Source organism: Lissotriton vulgaris, chromosome 3_1 (assembly GCF_964263255.1).
Source record: "Lissotriton vulgaris chromosome 3_1, aLisVul1.2, whole genome shotgun sequence".
In the NCBI taxonomy this organism is placed as follows: domain Eukaryota; kingdom Metazoa; phylum Chordata; class Amphibia; order Caudata; family Salamandridae; genus Lissotriton; species Lissotriton vulgaris.
In genome coordinates, this window is record NC_141689.1 from 1741029714 (window position 1) to 1741048572 (window position 18859).

Consider the following 18859-nt stretch of genomic DNA (forward strand, 5'->3'; position numbering starts at 1 on the left):
TGTTGAGACATTGTTGCATGTTAAACATATTTATTACCCAGGTCTTAACTGGGTCTACATGTATCCTGTTAGTTTTTATAGCTTGTCATGATCAGCATAGCACAAAGATACTCCTTCGGGAGCAAGTTGTGCGCTAGATAAAGATACTGAAATAAACTTGGGCCTAGTCTTTCATGTTTTTTCCAGCACTTTTAGCAGGAGAGTGAGTCCAATTTCCCAATACAGACGGAAATAGCCTACGGAGGAGTGCCTTGGGAACCACAACGTGTAAAAATTCGGATACTGCACCTTCTCTGTGGTGGTGAATAGATTGTGTCAGGGTTCTCCCCATTGCTGGAAAATGCCCTATGCAACCCATCGCAACTGCCATTAGTGATCCACTAGACTGGTGGCTGAGTTCATTTGCCCTGGCGATTAAAGATTATGCGAGGTGTTGGGTGAGCAGGAAGATGCCCTGATTGTTTAGCCGCTTACAGAGGGACAGAGCCTCTTAGCACAGGACCATAAGACCCCGCTTGTATAGACGGGTACAATTTCTATTGCCCTTGTTTGAACAAGAGATTGTTTGAGTTCGAAACAAAACCAGTCTTTGATTATCGACAGTACCCCTTGATCCGTGGTGGTGTCCTGCCAGTGTAGATAGAAATGTTTTAACCTTCCACCTACTGTATTAAATGTGGTTGGGAGAAGTGTAGGTGGTCACTGTTTTGGAGTGTTGCGAGTTTGGGTAGTGGTTACACAGCCTCTACCACTATTTCTATCATTTGTTCATAGAAAGATCCTTGGGTAAATGACCTCTGATAGGAGTCCTGTTGTTTATGACCAGTGCCAGAGTCAGTGGAGGAACCCCCTCTGGCAGCACCCCTGTGAATGTAAATGTAAATGTACAGGAATTTATATACAGCAAATCACCAAGCGGTTTCTAAGCTAATCCCGGCAGGGTATCCGCAAGGTGAAAGCCAGGCATCCCGCCGCGAGGGGCCGTTGTGGAGATTAAGCAAGCTATTGCCCAGAGTCGCAGAGTGTGAACCCGTGAATCGAGTAGGCACCGGAGCGAGAATTGTCGAGTCCATGGACATTTTAGGACTCAAGACCCCGCCGAGCCGGGAATTGATCCCTGGTCCCGGGCTGACCTCTGCTTCTAGGTCTGCCTCCTCTAACCAGTGAGCCACACTTCTCACTGTATTGACCTTTACGAAAGGAACCACAGTGTTGAAATCTATGTAGGGCCCCCATTGCTTTGGCAATTTGTGTCCCTTTTTTAGCTTTCTAGCATTTCATCCACGAGTGGCCCAAATAGATTTTGCCCAAACGGTAAATCGAGCAGGTGTTGTACATCCAATTTAAAACTGGATACTCTAAGTCATGCGTAGCATCTGATAAGGACACTGGTGTTAACCTCGCTGGCGCCTGTGTGCAGAGTTTAAGGCACATTGTATTGTGGAATTAGATATGCCCTGCCTTCTTCCACCAATTGTGCAGCAGGTTTTTGGTATTGATCAGGAAGGTGAAGCAGCAATTCTTGCATCTTATCCCATGTGGCACGATTATATCTGGAGATTAGCTCCACATAATTTGCAATGCACATGTGGCTTGCTGTTTGTGCTGCAACGCGCTTACCAGTGGCATGATAGTTCCTACTTTAAGTATCTCAGCTAGAAAATCATTTTCTTGTGGGATAGTGTGTAGGGTTATTTTGTGATTTGCAGCAGCCCTACTGATAAGATCCTCATATGTTGTTGTATCATCTAATGGAGAGGGTTTAGATTGGTAGATGTTAGGATCTGTATCGTCCAATGGATCAGTACCATAAAAATCCCATGGGTCAGTGGCAGTATTGGGGTCTCCAAGTTGATCTGTGAAATAAGCAATATTGAATTCCTCAAGTTTATCATCAGCAGTAGGTGACTGATCTGGTGAAATATGTGGTTGCTCAGAAGCAAGTGGTCTGGAATGGGTGTCTTCAATGGACTTGCTGGTGGTGAAGGTAGAATAAGTGAAGATGGAACAGGAGGTGAAGGATGAGGAGGAGAAGGAGAAAAACAAATAAAGCTTGTCCCTCTGTCCTCCTTTTTTTGTTGACCTCCTGAAATGTGTCCTTCTTTTTGGGAGGCGCTTGGGAAACAGTGATGATGGTTCAGTGCCTGCTTTCCCAGTGTCCGGATGTACAAAAATAGTTTGTTGTCCCCTTCTAGCTTGTCTTGCAAGCTCTCAAGAATGGGCTGCAATTGTTCTGGTCGTGGCTCTGCGCCACCTTTGGTGTTTTTGGCATGGAGGACAGTTGAAGGGTCTTTTGTGCAGTTTGCAGTCTTTTGGGTATGTGCTTTCGATGACAACAGCCTAGGTGCGAGTTTCGATGCGGAGGACTTTGAGGATGACCCCTTTTTCGGTTCTGAGGTGCTTTTCGGTTCCAAGGCTTTTATCGGATCTGATGTGCGATGTTTTGGCTCAGAGTCTATATCTGACTTAGAGTGTGCCGATGTGGTGTGCTTCAGTGCTGGCGCTAAAACAAACTTCAAAGCTTTATATTTTCCCACCCCAGTCGAAGGCTTTCCAGGCGGGGTGCTTTTGTGTGCCTGTTGGTGGAGATCTCTATGGCCAGAAGGCAGTGGGGCTACGAAAGCTGGTTTGGGTTGTTTGGTGGGGGCAGCTTTTGTCAAGATACTCACATGGCTGTGTGGAATCGGTGTCGGAGTCTGTACCCAATGCTAGCCAGAAATACCTGCACAACTGGTGGCGCCGTTTGCACCTATGTGTCCTGTGTTTAATGTTCGGGGTCTGGTGACTGCTCCCTGAAGAAGTCTGGTGCGTCTTCTGTGCGTCGCTGCATGATGATGTGGCCCCAACAACCTTCACTGCCAAAGTGTTTTGTTTGACCAGAAAGTCAAGCACGCCTCACAGGACACTTGTTGTGTTCCACTGACAAACAGATTTGTGTAGATCTTGACTGGTGTACTTTGTGTGGTAATTGAGGCAAAAGCTGAAGGGCATGTTTTCATCCCTAATGGTTGGTGTCATGTAGAATGCATGAAGAATGAAAGTGAAGAAGTTTTGGAAGGTTGGGCGCTGATAAATGCCTAATAACCCCAGCTGACGTTGTTTAGATAGGAATCCTTTAGATTGGAGACAAAAAACAAGCGCTGGAAAGGCCTTTTGAGGAATTAAGCTTCAGTCCTGGAGCTGCAATATCGACGTCCAAACCAGTTGGCGGTAAAAACAATCTAACAGAAGAGCTGAGCAACATGCGTAAAACACACCGGAGGAGGAGCCACCATACCCAGTCACTCAAAGACTTCTTTGAAGAAAAACCATCTAATAATCGTTCGGCTCAACACTAGATGGCAGGATAACAAAAAGCATATGTATCTACAGCCAACACATACTACAAATAATACCTTTTCCTTCTCTAGGTTTCTTCTTCAGTGCCACGTCAGGAGAACCATTAGGAAAATCTGGTGATTGCGGTTTTGGTTTTCTGCCGGCTGCAAAAAAGGACACAAAATTAGAGTAAGTGGTAACCCAAAAGGGCAAATTGATGCCTTCGATAACGAAGTTCAAATGATAACATATTAAAACAGTAATCTCTAACTCAATGTGGGATAAACAAAAGTGCACTGTACTATTTGCAGCTGTAAACACAAATGTTTTGAACGCCATTTGCATTCAAATCAAATACAATTTGAAGGTTAATAAATGGAATTGACTAAAATCACATAAAAACTAAATTAACTCTTCTTAAACCTATGGTGTCAGTGCGCTCTATAAGCACCCCTTACAATACAATACAATACAAAATAGATGACATGTTTTAGAAACTCTAAGCGAGTGGGTAGTGCATAAACGAGATTCATGGTCTGTGTTGCTAGTCTGTTAATTTAAAGACTCATTTACATAGATATCTTCGCCAAAATTGCTATAAACTAAAATCTACACATTAAGTGTGATTTATATCCTGAATCTCTAAATTACAAATTCGATCTATTCAGGGATTCATGCCCAAGTTCCAATGTTAGTCCTTAGTGGGAAAGCCTTATACTGAACATTTAATTCGTCTTTTATGATTATTCAGCTGTATTTGACATTGTTGGACTTTTTTGGCACAACAAATGTATTCCTGTTCCATAAACACTTTCCTTACCAAGATTTTCATCAGGAAGGCATTATCCCACAGGTGTATGTCATCTTGCATTAATCCCACTTCCAACAATGCAGTGTTTACACTTTTGTTGCAGGCGAGTTAATATTTACATCAGCTATTAATTCTCTGCCTAAATATGTAAGCAATTATACAGGTAACCTATGTAAAATATGAAACCGAAATCTTACAAATGCTCCATATGCTTCAATTGCATGCCTATGGCTCCCAGCTCCAGTCAAAGTGTCTGGATGAAAAAACTTCTCAAGCAGCCCTGGCTCTTAAGAATCTATACTTTGCATGCATTGGACTCTAGTAGTTTCTGGGAACCATTTGCACTCAGTTTCCAAATAAGTACTTTTTATACTGCACAGTAAAAGTACCCCCCTGAAACACGTTACCATTGTGAAGCATTGCCAGGCCAGGAGGTGGACAGATGTTACCAATGGCATCAAATAAAAAGAGTGGAGTGGGCCTGGTCAGGAAAGGGCTATGGACTATTTTTTATAAAGAGGAAGAATAATTTAATATAAAACAAATGGAGTGAAAACCAAGATGAGGGGAGATGTGTAGGCTGCAGACAACAGGTCATCTGCTCGGGTTTCTTGTGGTAAGATTGGTGATGTGTATAGTGTTCTCATGCATACCTTTCTAATGTTGTAGGTGCTCATACAGCACTAAAACCTCTAAAATGTATGTTATGGGAACAATGCTAAACATGCAGTAATAATGGCAAACATGGTGAAAGAATGCACCTCCCTTTAAATGAAAGTTTGCACTCAAAGACCATCAGGAAACATAAACATGGCAATGCCCCAACCGTGTATACAGCACCGGTGATGGTCTTCTCTAAAATGCATGCAAAGAAAGAGTCTCTAAAGTTCACGTTTGAATATACGGGAAAAGAACAGACTACGAGCTTCTGCCTTAAATGGTGGTTTTTTTTTATGTATGGTGTGCGAGTTATTACTGCCCTGAAATTAGGTATGAACAAAATTCACAAAACTCTATAAGCAACGTGCGATTGGCTGGATTACAAGAGGTCAGCACTTCAACCCCCATACATCTGCCTACAGCAAAGCATTATGGGTTGGAAATGGAAAAAGATGGCCTGTCTGCAGCACCCACAGGCAAAAGCTACATCTGTACTAGCCTGATCTTCGTGGAAGGCAAATCCAGACCACGGTTTGATGTGGCTATGTGGGCTACAAGCTAGAAACAAAGGAAGTAATGGAAAGTTACATTAATGCAAGCCTTTCACTGCTGGTCAGTCTAGGCCTTAAGCAGGCGTATTGTCAAGCACATCTCACAGATGCGATCACACAAATAGGCTTCAAGAACACAAAGTTTGTCAATGAAGTTAGCTGTAAATATCTGCTCCAATCTGCCATGGTCGCTGCCCATGAGAACCTTCAGTCCTTACTGGCAAAGCTCCAGACAGAAGTTGATGCCTGAAGCTATAGCTGGGGTGGCTGACTGGGTAAGAATGCCCCTTTCATCACACCCAAACCCAGTTCCTCACCATAGCATCATGTAGTGTCCTCTATTAAGAATGTTTTGTCAGTAGAGCCCACATGTCGAGCAAAACCGGTGTCCACCATTATTTACCCCTTTGTGAAAAAATTGTTAAGAGTTTCTCTTAAAGTGTGAATTATGAACAAAACAATAAATAACAGAGGCAATAGGAAATAAAACGCTATATAACTAAGAGTGAATAATTAGGAGTGCAGCAACATAAAATTAAACCATACAAGGCAAGGGTCAATAACGGAAATTAAAGAATAAATGGAACTCCTACAAAGCAAAGAAAATTGATTAAGGTATAGTGGTACCTTTCTTCTTCTTGAGCGGCTCCTGTACATCTGGGGACGGTGGAAGGGGGGAGGTTTCCATGGGCTCAGAGTCTTCAGTGGAGACTTCCACTACCGTCTCAGTGATCACATCTGGCCTCATGGCTGCATGAATAAATTCTGGCGTTGATACACAGGGAGGGATAAAGACTTCCACTGCAGGAAAAGAACATGAACAAGTTCAATATTCTGGCGACAGTTTACATACTTGGCAAGTTGTGATTTCACAAGGAAAGAAAACAGCTTAGAAAAGGAAGAGTACGGCCAGTAATTTTTTTTCCTAGGTAAAGTGAGCGTAGGGGATGCTTGGACGCATGAATTAATCTAGCTGCTCTAGGGTTCAGGTTCTAAGCGGACATAGATAAGCAAGGAACAATAGTCAGGGTGATCTCAACTTATGCAGAAGCTGATGGGAAATGTTTCAAACGAAATGTATATTAATGGATTGTCTGTGAAATGCACTGGTGGTTAGAGAAGGAAACTTAGGGTGCATGCAAGATCCTGCTAGTAATTGAAGGTCATGTAGTCTGTGACTTATCTGCAGTTACATACAAGCCTTTATTATCAGTGAAATGAACCTGAAGTGTGTAAAATATCCCATACAGTCTGTGAACTCCCTATTTGTGAGAAAAATGTACCAGCAGTTAATAAAAAGCCACTACTGTCAATGGAATCTTTGGTGCTCAGGCAATTGGTGGAATGGTCTAATAGGGCAAATCCTGGTGTTCAGTAATATGCCATAATGGTCTTTGGATAGTACGGATGGTCAGCACAATTATCTATGGCAAGGTCGCGTAGAACAGGTATCCACTTCACAAATTAAAACAATTACAACTGGCACCAAGTCATGCGATTTGTCTTCCTAGGCCAAATGTACCATACAACCCTTCAGGTTATTGAGGTGCACCCAACCAAGCACATTTGAAACAGCTGTGAGGTACACAAGGGTAAAAAAAATCCTCAAACCTTTTATGGATTGTACAGATCTGTATTCTTTAACCAGTCTGTCAGATGTTAAGGACCAACTGCCCAATAACCTGGAGCTCTTCAACTATTGTGTTCGAACAAAAACTTGGAATTTTAGATTAAGGGTGGAAAGAGAGCAGTGTTGAATGACAAAAGACAATCGAATTATTCTCTAATGAGCTAAATTGTAGGCCACAATAAAACTGAACATTACAATGAAAGCGAATTGCCTGCTTATTAGCAGACCATGCATAATAAGCCATCCCTGGGCAGGAGGGAACACAGTTCGGGATACACAGATACTAAGGATGGAATTGTACTAGTTCTGCAGGATGGAAATGTACTAGTTCTGCACTGAGGTTGGAATGTCTATCAGGTCACTCTCTACGTGATGCTGGGAACACAATAAGCAAATGAAGACCACTGCCTTAGGAGTGAAACGTTACAATGTGGAACTCTAGACTGATTCTCTTATGTTCATAACATTTGCACCATCAATAAATGATTCATTTAAACAGTACCAGGACTCCTGACATCCCGGAGAATAGTGGGTGATTCCATGTGGAGCAGGGCCTCCGCAGCTTCGATCGTTTTATCCGTGCAGTGCACATGGCTGCTGTTGACTGATGCTTCAACTGCAAAAGAAAACACATTTGTGTAACCAACTGGGTCTTTGAGTGAAAGAACATTTTAAATTCTAGATTAAAATAAGATTAGAGATGCACATGGTAATGAGTCATTCCTCTGCATTTCTCAACATCAGTTACTGCTTACTGCTCAATAGATATAGAGTGGAAAGCCAAGCTGTAGAAAAAAAATCAACATCTAACAAAAACTACCTGGTATGAATGTAAGATAAAGCCAAATACGCGAGGACTGACAACCTTATTCCAAGTAGCCTTTTGTTAGAAGTCACACTGTATGTGCAGTAGGTCAAATCACATTCAGTCACAGTAAGAAATTAACTGAATAGAACTGGTCTAATGTTACTGCACACGTTGTATGTTATCACGAAGGAGAGGGAGAGATAGTTAAACCAGTTGCACTCTCCCGCTATCGATACTCACACACACACACACACGAGCAACTGATTTATCAACGAAATTGGGAAAAATTGGATCCTCTCTGTATCATGATGCTGGATTTCACCTCTCCTGAATTCCAAGGAGTTGGAACAGAATTCCTTATGTTAAGCATAGTCTCTTCATAATTAAAACGCACAGGAAAAGATGTCTTGTGTCACTCAAACACGAGAAAGGATGATCAAAGATGTAACTTATTTTGATGATGGGCCAAACTTAAAGACGATTAATGAGACAAAACTATAATAAAATCCTCAAATCAATTATGTACGTCATAGCTATTCTTTCTTTGGTTAGATCAAGATATGTTTAGAAGTACATAAAATATAGTAACTGACAACCCATCAAGAGCTAACACTATTATAACCCAGTTTATGCTACGTTATAATTATAACGGATGCTCGAGTTATTACTAGAACAGTAGTTTTCCTACTATGCCCATGCCCCCATGAGGTGCTTCAATGAGGAGTGGGCGTCATGTATAGAGGGCAACAAGACACACAACAAAGAAACAATAAACTCACCTGATTTACTAATGTGTATTGTGAGCAACCAGGACAGCCTGTAAAAGAGTTCCACAAGAAGGTAATCCTACACAATGACAGTGATAAATTTAACCACGTCATTGTATGGGTTAAGCTAGCTTCATGACTCTTAACCCCTTCGACGCTCATGACGAGCTGGGCTCGTCATGGCGTAGCCCGCTCGTACGCTGATGACGAGCCCAGCTCGTCACGCAAAGTGCGATTTTGAAAAACCCAGCTCGCTAGCGGAATTCCGCTAGCGCGCATGCGGTTAAGAGCAGGTGTGCTTATTTGGGGGACAGCTCCTCTTGCTTTCTGGAAACATCTCTCGAGGAGTCTAAATGCAGTATCGAGGAGAGGTTGGACACAGAGGAGATGCTGGAAAGCAGGTCAAATTAGGTATTTCGTTTGAAATAGACTCCTGTGGGGAATACGACCTCTGGGCAGCTAATAGTGCTAAGAGGCAGTCTTTCACACGGTGGATCACCTCTTACTCCTGCATTACCAACCTTTCAGATGCATCAACTCTGGGTTGTGACTGGAGAGAAGGGTTGTAATATTTATGGGGAAGTGACAGGAGTGGTGGGCAGAAGTAAGAGTAGGGCACTGGCAGGAGAGAGAGAGGCAGTGATCGTGAGGTAGGCCGTGACAGGAAGAGGCTGGAGTGATGTACAGTGAGTGATCGAGGGAGGGTGAAATGATGGGAGAGAGGTTTGAGACTATATAGATGGCATGGAATGAGGGGTGAGCTTAGACAGGCGAAACTACAGTGACAGGACACTGGCAGATGAACATTAGCAAGAGGTATGGTCAGTGGAGGAGAAGGGCCATGATGGAGAGTGGCCAGTGAAAGGACAAAGTGGGCACTGGCGGGAGGTGAGCAGAGACCAAGGAGGAAGGCAGTCGTGGAGGTTGTGTGCAGTAATAGGAAAGGGAGACACTGACAGAAGTGGTGGACACTTATGGGAGAAGTTGACAGCCCAGAAAGAGGACAGTGACACAAAGTTTGGACAGTGAGCTGTTCAGTGACGATAGGTGGATAATGCATCGATGGAGGAGCCGTGACAGTAGTGTGGCGGGCAGTGATGGAGAGAGACTTGTGAAAGGAGAAGTGCACTGTGATGCAGGAGGTGGAGATTGACATGTAAAGGTGGATACATACAGGAGAAATAAAGTTTCGGGAGAAATGGGCAGGGTGGGTTATCTGAGCAGTAATGTAGCCAGTGACAGGAGAATGGTGCTATGTTTCACGATGGAGCTTGGACCGGAGAGGTGGGCACGAGTATCATGAATAAGAAAGTGTGTGTGGGTGTGGTGTGGTGTGGTGTGGTGTGTGTGTGTGTGTGTGTGTGTGTGTGTGTGTGTGTAATGAGAAACGATCAGGGCGTAAGGGCTCACTCGTGTATCCAGTGTCCCTTTACAATCTCCATTGTGGCAGCTTCTCAAAGTGCTTTTGTCATAGAATCACCATCTGGAATAGCTTGTAAGGGGGAGAAAGGGTATTCTGCAAAAGAAAAAAAAGACGCAACAAAAAAGGAAAAAACATCCACTGGAGAAAGTTAACCTGCCACAGAGAAACTCTAACCAAAGAGCATACAATCATAGGGGGAAATACAACAAGCATTTACAATGCAATGGTTTCGCCTTTGGAAAAGTTAGAGCTATTGGCATTGCTCATGACATTTCTTTTTTTGTTTTTGACTTATAAATAAATGGCATTGTTATTTACATTGCCAACAGCTCTCTCAGACCACACAGCTCTCTCAGCCTTGTATATCCCTTCATAATAGCGAGTGGCAAACCCTATTTTGCGAGTCTGTAATGTTGCAGATTCGCAAAACAGGGTTTGTACATTGCACAGGCCTATTTTCCTATTTTGCGGTCGCAAACGGGCCAATTTCCCATTTGCGACCGCAAAAAAAAGGTTGTGCATCTGTCCCAAAGTAATTAAACTACAATCTATCCTCACACTCGTAATCTCCAAGCTCAACTATGAAAACAGCCCATCCTCGGCTCCCCAGCTACATCATATGTAAATGTAACTAATTCAAAATGGTGTTGCAAGACTACGTCTCCCCCTCCACCCTTGAGAATATATGACATCAGTCCTGGAAGCTCTCCACTGGTTATTCACAACTAGATAGATAAGCAATGTTCATAACGCCAAGCTCTAGAGCTCACTATCAGCCAAGATTCGGAGCCTTAACATTTTGGAGGGAGGGGAAACAGCTGCTTGCAACATAACTACACTATACAATGACTCTGAGCTAGAACCTGGAACAGTAATCGCTCCTTTAAGTACAATCTACAGTTCATACATATAGAACAGCCTTACCAAGCAAACAACGTTCTATGTCCAGATAAGTTATGAAGGGCTGACTTGTGTCTAACTGGGGTATTATACAGGAATATAAATTCACAAACAACTCTTCTGGCTCTCACCCAGCAGGCACGCAGCTCAAACAGGCTTCATAGTAATTCACTAGTACTGCTCGATCCTCTCACGCTTTCGGAAGACAGTACTGCTACAGGTCATGTTTGGCACCCAATAATGTGCAGGTCCACAGCAACATACAAATAAACAACCAATCATCAACTTAACAGGAAAAACTAATGAGATATGCCACCGGACGACTAATTTAGTCTACTGCAGCATGTCCCAAATAACAAAATACTGTGAGGGCTGCTACTTGACATCTCACAACAACTATATGCAGTAACCACTATAGGAAGTACCCTAATGAAACTTGCAGCACTGACCAAAGCTGGCAGCTTACTGGAAACGATAAACTGCATGCCTACCTACACTGCTTCCCCCATTCACACTAGCAAGTGCTGCATCCCATAACATGATAGCCACATGTTGGTGGTCATCGTATGCTACATAAAAACACTACAAACATAGAATCAAAACTAAGACAACACCCTTCCAGCCCCACACCTTAGAAGATGTAGCATACTGCCCATATAGGCAGGGCTAGTAATTGCGAAATACAAATGATAATGCATTAGTGCAAGTCTTAGAGTGCAAAGGGTGTTTGGCTACAACGTCAAGACTCACTGGAGTTGTCATAATCCACTTCATCACTCATTTATAATGCGGTCATTCAGATATCATTCGAACTGTATCCAGAAGGTCCCTATCATGATGTTGATAGTGATTGGAATTTGTTTACGGTAAAGGTTGGATCTGAGCGCTGTTACTGGCACAAGTGGCCGTAAGTATAGCTCTAGAAGTATGATAGTGTCTGTTATTCGGGGGGATTGTTTCCGAAGAGATGGAGGTGGTCTGGCAGCTGAGGTTTTTGCCTTTAGTAGTCGTGGGCCTTAGTGTTGGGAGGATGGGAGTCATTGGTAGGGGCTGATCAATGTACTGTTTCTGCCAGGGCTATTTAAGATATTGTTTCTCATAGTCATGCCGGTTGGTCTGGGACTATTTATTTCTTGCAAGGTGTTCTTAGATCATAAGTTGGTGAGGTGTTTGTTTAAAAGATCTGGCCGCAGGATTGTGTTTTAAGGCAATTTACGGGAATGTATGTCTGCTGGTGTTTGCATGGACACTGTTTCTACAGGATCTGGTGGGCAGGTTTTGCCTGGGGGTACGAGGCAGAGGATGGGGCTAGTTCTTTTAAAATAGTTAGTCATTGTCCTAGCGATGCCGGGTGATGATCTGCGGGGTGTGGCGGGCAAGCACGGTTTCCAATAAAAATCCTCAGTCGATGCTTACGGTGCACGAGGAGATGATCATGTGGTGGGCTATGTGTTTGCTAGAGAAGTAGGGGATAAGTCGTAAGTTATATTAGGGCTGGGGGTTGAGGATTCCCACCTTCCAGTCATGTTGGCTGCTCCGGTCCTCCGCTCGGGATCCCACTTGCCAGCCGCTTCTCTGCTCCTTCTCGGGGTCGATGCAGACACGGACAGCGGGAGGGGGGGCGGGAAAGCACACGGACAGCGGGAGGGGGAGGGGGGCGGGAAAGCACACGGACAGCGGGAGGGGGGGCGGGGAGGCACACGGACAGCGGGAGGGGGGGCGGGGAGGCACACGGACAGCGGGACTTCCTCTGGCGGAGATCGGCCGCACAATGACCAAACGAAACTGACTAAAAAAAAAAATAAACCCCGCCCACGGCCTTGATGACGATGCAAAAAGGGTGGAGAGGGAAAAAAATGCAGGAACGCCCACGAGTCTGGTCCGGCCATGACGGACAGATCTCTGTTCCAATGGCTAGCCTCCATTTATGGAGCTAGCCAATGGAACAGAGGGCGGGACTAAGCTCCACACTGTAGGGACATTAGATTTCTCCTGGGCGGAGCTAGGAGCTCCGGCCCCAGGCGAAACCTAAAAATGAGCCCAGGACTCTCTGATAGGGTTGACTATACATGCATGTATACAGGTGTTTGTATGTGAATGTCTGCGTGTGTTTATGTGAGTACATATGTACGGAGACCATGACAAAGAGAGAGAGTGAAAACCATAGAGTGAGAACAGGGGAGGGGAGAGAGAACTGAGAAGAAGACAGTGGAGACCTTCAAAGTGACCGAGTCCGAGTCAGAGCGAGTATGGTGAGATGTTCAAACAAACAGAAAGTGTGAGTGAGAGAGAGAGAGAGAAATGAAGTCCGTGTGTAAGAGAGGGAATCAGAGAGAGAGAGAGAGAGAGAGAGAGAGATAGATAGAGAGAGAGAGAGAGAGAGAAATGATGTCCGTGTGTAAGAGAGGGAATCAGAGAATGAGAGAGAGAAAGAGAGAGAGAGAGAGAGAGAGAGGAAGAGCGCGAGAGGAAAAATATGTGTGTGTGTGAGGAAGAAAAAGATGGAAAGAAAAGTACTGTGAAATGGAAATGCATTGTTTTGGGGAGAATGGTAGTCAGAAATATATACGGTGGATACAGATATAAAGTGAGTGGGAGAGAGAGCGCGAAAGTGCGAGCCAGACTCCGAAAAAGAGACGCAGTTAGTGACAACGAAATAAGAGGGGGTGAAGCGAACATTTCAGGCATTATGGACCTATAATTGCATATGGGATATTAGAGACAAGGTCAATCGCGGCCTTGTTCTTTATTGTCATAGGACTATGAGATGGCATTGTAGGACCCCCCCCAAAAATGGAAAATAATTGTTATGAGTAATTAACAATAAAACGTTATTTTGGGGGTTGAAATACCGCTATTTGCAGGGATGACGTCATGCGTATGAAATAGGGGCCTTACAACTTCTGGCATTTGCAGAATCACACTGAAGAATAAGTCAATCACTGACACGGTTAAGGACAAGGTCGGCCTTGGAAAGCGGCTCAGCGTCCGAGTTGTGCTTTCCCGCCCTCACCCGCCAGTGATAAACAGTGTGATGGTGAAATGCCTTCCAGCCTCCATGTAGTGTTGTTGCTAGATGACTTTTCCAGATAGTAATACAGGAATCAGTTCATCTAATACACCGCTTGTTTACAATACAATGCATAAGGTATAGATAAGGACGTATAGCGGTTTATTTGGTCCACCCAGAACATCTAATTCTGTTTTATAGAAAATAACAATATATTTTGTAGGGCGTCACTACAATGGAAGCTTTTAGGAAGCACTCCCCTCTGTAACATAAAGGTAACATTTAGATTATTCAAGTGTGTACGTCCGTTCCTCTGATGTATGCACGCATGTTAAGGAAATAAATGCATGTACAAAAAATATAAATAGAAAAACAGGAACATATAATGCAACCTCATAATGCCTAAAGTTATCTTTCATTTAGTGTCTTATTATAATGTAGGGCCTAATACAGAATGTAATGGCAGCAACATCTCAAACGTGCATTTACTACAATGACTGTCTTTGCCCGCCCCCACCACCACTGGTTTTCACATTGCCCTGACCCAGTCGCTGTTGTTAGCCTTCTTTCAGGAAGAGCTGACCCTGAGCAGTGGCACCAGAAAGGAGAAAAGTGTCTGAAAATGGCACACAAACATTTTGAAGATTGGTGTTAGGTTTCTAGGAGCTGAGATCAAGCGATGAAGCACCCAAGGGAAAGCGGTCGCAGCTTTCCCACTTGGCCTAATTGTGTCATCCTGGGCACTTAATTGGTGCATGCCTCAGTAGATTCATTTAAATATATGGGAGCGCCTAGAAAGAGGCAGGAACGCAAGGGTGGGGCGCTGTATGCAAACGGCACAGTTGCCTTTGGCATTGGAATTGTTGCTTAATTGGGACAGGCAGGGGAGCTTAGGTCACGCGGGTCCTGGACGCCTTGCAAGTGGTAGCTGTGTCAGAATAAACAAGATATCTGATGTCCCTTGGAGACCCCTTCGGGCATCCTTGGCGGAAGTGTACCTAAACTGCTCTGCCATCAAGCGCCACCAGGTGAAATCTGGGGCACCATAGCAGGGTGCTCGTGTTTTATTTAGGTGGGGTTTAGCGCCAACATGCTTCTAGTCACATCTTTCGGATGGCTTCGAAGCACTGTAAACATTCTGAAATACTAAAATAATACGGAATATAGAAAACATGGGCAGTGGCAGCTACCAGAGGTAGCATCACGCATCGAGGCTCAGAGCAAAAATGGTGAACTAAGTGGGGGATGGGCATTACCCCGCCCCGTTTTGTTACAGACGATGAAGTTGGCATGAGCACAGCATTCGTATGTCACGCCTCAAATCCCACCAAACCACAGGGGAGGGTGCGAGTGTGTTTTGAAAATTGATCACCGATACCACGTCAGAAAAAAGTCACTGACGGTTCAAATGCTGACACTGACAGACACCCGCGTCTGCCACCCTGCGTCCCGCACCCTCAGGGAGGCAGGCCAGCGCATCCTCGTATGGACACTGTGCACTTGGGCATGTGAGAAGCATCTAGTAGCTGCCTAGATAGAGGCAGAGGGCCAGGGGCCGACAGCACCACCCCGCCAACTCCCGGGAGGAACCCCGAGCGCCTGCACTCGAGGCAGCCTCCGAGGTTGGCTGCGAGGCGCCTGCTCATCACGGGTCTCTTGGAAGTGGATGCGAGTGGTCTATATGGACTCTGAGCCATATAGACCATTTGGCCCCTCCTCCAAACCCAATAAAATCGATGAAAGTGTTCAGAATCGCAGCTCATATGGGGGGAACGCATGATTATTTTATAGAACCATTTGCTTCGTGTATTTTTCCCAGGCGGGTCTGTTCCGGGTCTCTGGTGTCTGTACACGCAGAGAGCGCTGCTAAACCACGGAGTGTTAAATATGTATTTTAAATGCTGCTATTTTTCCCAGGCGGGTCTGTTCCGGGTCTCTAGTGTCTGTACACGCAGAGAGCGCTGCTAAACCACGGAGTGTTAAATATGTATTTTAAATGCTGCTTAATAGAAGCACCTTTGTGTCTGAGAAGATCCACGTCCTGTTCCCACATACATTTGTACGGCCTGTGTATTGATAGTGTTTCTAGCGCTCGGAGCCGGGAGCGGGGCCAGCAGTGCTCTGCACACCGGTTTAGAAGAGGCACCCAGAAAAGGGATGGGAAAGAGGAAGGCACGTATTCTTGCCAGACGGAGAGAGTAAGGTCGACCAGTCTCCTCTCCTGTCTTTTACAGCGCCTGGTGGACTACAATGCAGCGCTAAGCAATCCTCCCGCTCTATCACGTAAACTTGTTCGCTGCTCTTTCTTACGGCACACAGAGGCAGCAACAATACAGCGCTACACAGACAGTGGGAGGGGGGGCGGGAAAGCACACTGACAGTGGGAGGGGGGGGCGGGAAAGCACACGGACAGCAGGAGGGGGGGCGGGGAGGCACACGGACAGCGGGAGGGGGGGCGGGAACGGCCAGCACTCACCTGGACTTCCTCTGGCGGAGATCGGCCGCACAATGAAACCAATAGAAAAGTAACAAGCACCTACGAGGACAGGGGGGGGGGGCGGGAGAGGAACGGACGGCGGGAGGGGGCGGGAGAGGACACAGGGGGCGGGAGGGGGGCGGGAAAGGACACGAGAGGAACGGACGGCGGGAGGGAGGCGGGAAACGTGGGGACGGCGGGAGGAGGGACACAAGGCAGGACAGCAGCAAGCACGGCCCGGCCGGACCAGACTCGGGGGCGTTCCCGGCGTCGCGTGACGTCGGCAAAAGCCAAAGAATCTCGGGAACGCCCCCGTGTCTGGTCCGGCATTGAGGGACGCCTCTCTGTTCCAATGGCTAGCCTCCATTTATGGAGCTAGCCAATGAAGCAGAGAGGCGTGTTCAAGTCACCCATACTAGAAACTACAGATTTCTCTGGAGGAGGAGCCTAACGGCTCCGCCCCCCAGCGAAACCTAAAAAGCTCTTAGAGAAACCCTATGTAGACCAAAAATAGGATAAAAGAAGGGCAACACAGAACTGCAACTCCTGGAGGCAAGACTAATAATTATAGTCTGGAATCATGTTTTGTACGTCAAATTAATGCTGGTTTTGCAGATCAGAGTTGAAGATTGCTTCACAACTGGTTTCCAAATATCAAGAGCTTATGGCAGAAGACTATTATACAATACAAGCGGGTGCAAAGTAGCTCTGCGCATCCATTAGAAATCACATAAATATAACATTACAAGGAGAAACCTAGCATGAGAATCATGGTCTCAACAAAATTACAGAAAGAATGTTAAAATTACTTGGAAATCACAATCCCAACCACTACATTATTTTGATTTCAAAACCACATACCTGTGACCGAGAAATTCACAAATAGGGCAAAAACTAGAAGGCTCAGGCCCAGTGGTGTATCTAGGTGGCCAAGGACTCAAGTACAAGCAAAGTAACAGGCCCCCTAACTAGGGTGACATCTCTGTCTGTCAGCTGATCTGACACAACTCAAACTCCTTCGACAGAGTCTGCATCTGCCATATCAAAACTCACTACCATTCTCATATGCACAGTATTGTAATTTCTATTCCCTGCACTGCATTTCTGCAGTCAAAGTCATAGCCCTAAAATCATGACTAAAGCCAATAGGTTTGGCTGTTACAAAGTGCATGCACTCAAGGACATAACGTGAAGGGATTCCCACATTCACACTGCTACCTTCACATTAGCACATCTCTCACACAGGCATATGCCTTACTCTGCCCTCACACAGGCACAACTTTCAACTTGTGGACAACTTACCCTGCACTCACAAAAGAAAATGTTCGGCCTGCATTCTCACAGGCACACCCCCACAATGCACATACTAAACATCAATCAATCAGGGGTTTATACTCACCCGTTAGGATCTCGAGGCGCTGAGGGGGGGGGGGGGGGGGGGGGGGGGGGGGGAGATGCAGCTCCGGATCAGTAGAAAAGTCAGGTCTTGAGGTCCTTCCTGAAGGTATGCAGGGTCGTAGAGCGTCCGATGTTCACTGGGAGCTCGTTCCAGGTCTTGGCTGCGATGTAGAAGAAGGCTCTCCCGCATGTTCTCTGCCAGGGCGAGGTCAGCGGAACAGAGGTTCCTCCTGGGTACGTGGAAGGAGACTCGCTCGTTGAGGTATTCGGGTCTGATGTTGTTGAGGGATTTGTAGGTGTGGGTGAGGAGTTTTAAAGTAACCCTCTTGTCGATGGAGAACCAGTGGAGATCACGTAGGTGTTGGGTCATGTGTTCGTGACGTGGAGTCCCGAGGACAAGTTTGGCTGCGGAGTTCAGGATAGTTTGAAGTTTGTGTAGGAGAGTTCTGTTAAGTTAGGCGTAGAGGTGGTTGCTGTAGTCCAGTCTGCTTGTTATGAGTGCGCGGGTGTCGGTCTTTCTGCATTCAGGGGGGATCCATTTGAAGGTCTAGCGGAGGATGCGCAGGCAGTTAAAACTGGTGGAGGCGATGGCGTTGATCTGGCGGGTCATGGAGAGGGAGAAGTTGAGGATGATGCCGAGGTTTCGAGTGTGGTCTGTGGGGATGGGTGGGCTTTAAGGGCGGGGGGCCACCAGGTGCTGTCCCAGGCGGAGGGTCCGAGGAGGAGGACCTCTGTTTTCTCGGAGTTGAGCTTCAGAGAGCTGTCCTTCATCCAGACTGCAACGTCTATCATTCCTTCCTGGAAGCAGAGCCTGGTGTTCTCGGGATGCTTTGTGAGCGAGAGGATGAGCTGGGTGTCGTTGGCGTAGGATACTATGCTGCGCCCACGCTGTCTGAGGATGGTGGCAAGGGATTCCATGTAGATGTTGAAGAGCGTGGGACTGAGCAATGATCCTTGGGGTACTCCGCAATTGATCTCTGTGGGTTCAGAGAGGAAAGAGGGGTGTGGGGGAGAAGGGGGGGGGTGGGGGGGCGGAGAGAGCCTGATTCTCTGGGTTGAGAGCAGCTCCTTGAATTCCTGCGTCGTGAAGTCTGGGTGTGAGGCGGT

The 18859-nt window shown here is 45.8% G+C and overlaps 1 protein-coding gene across 3 annotated transcripts in view; it reads right to left on the reverse strand.

Moving 5' to 3' along the window:
- ELF2 (E74 like ETS transcription factor 2) overlaps window positions 1-18859 on the reverse strand; it is a 583385-nt gene that overhangs the window by 50651 nt on the left and 513875 nt on the right. For all 3 annotated transcript variants that reach the window (XM_086962169.1, XM_086962168.1, XM_086962170.1), the window contains 3 exons: window positions 7473-7586; window positions 5968-6141; window positions 3396-3482 (listed from right to left, as the gene is read on the reverse strand). In XM_086962169.1, coding sequence (XP_086818295.1) covers window positions 3396-3482; window positions 5968-6141; window positions 7473-7586 — 375 coding nt within the window. The remainder of the gene's footprint in view (window positions 1-3395; window positions 3483-5967; window positions 6142-7472; window positions 7587-18859) is intronic.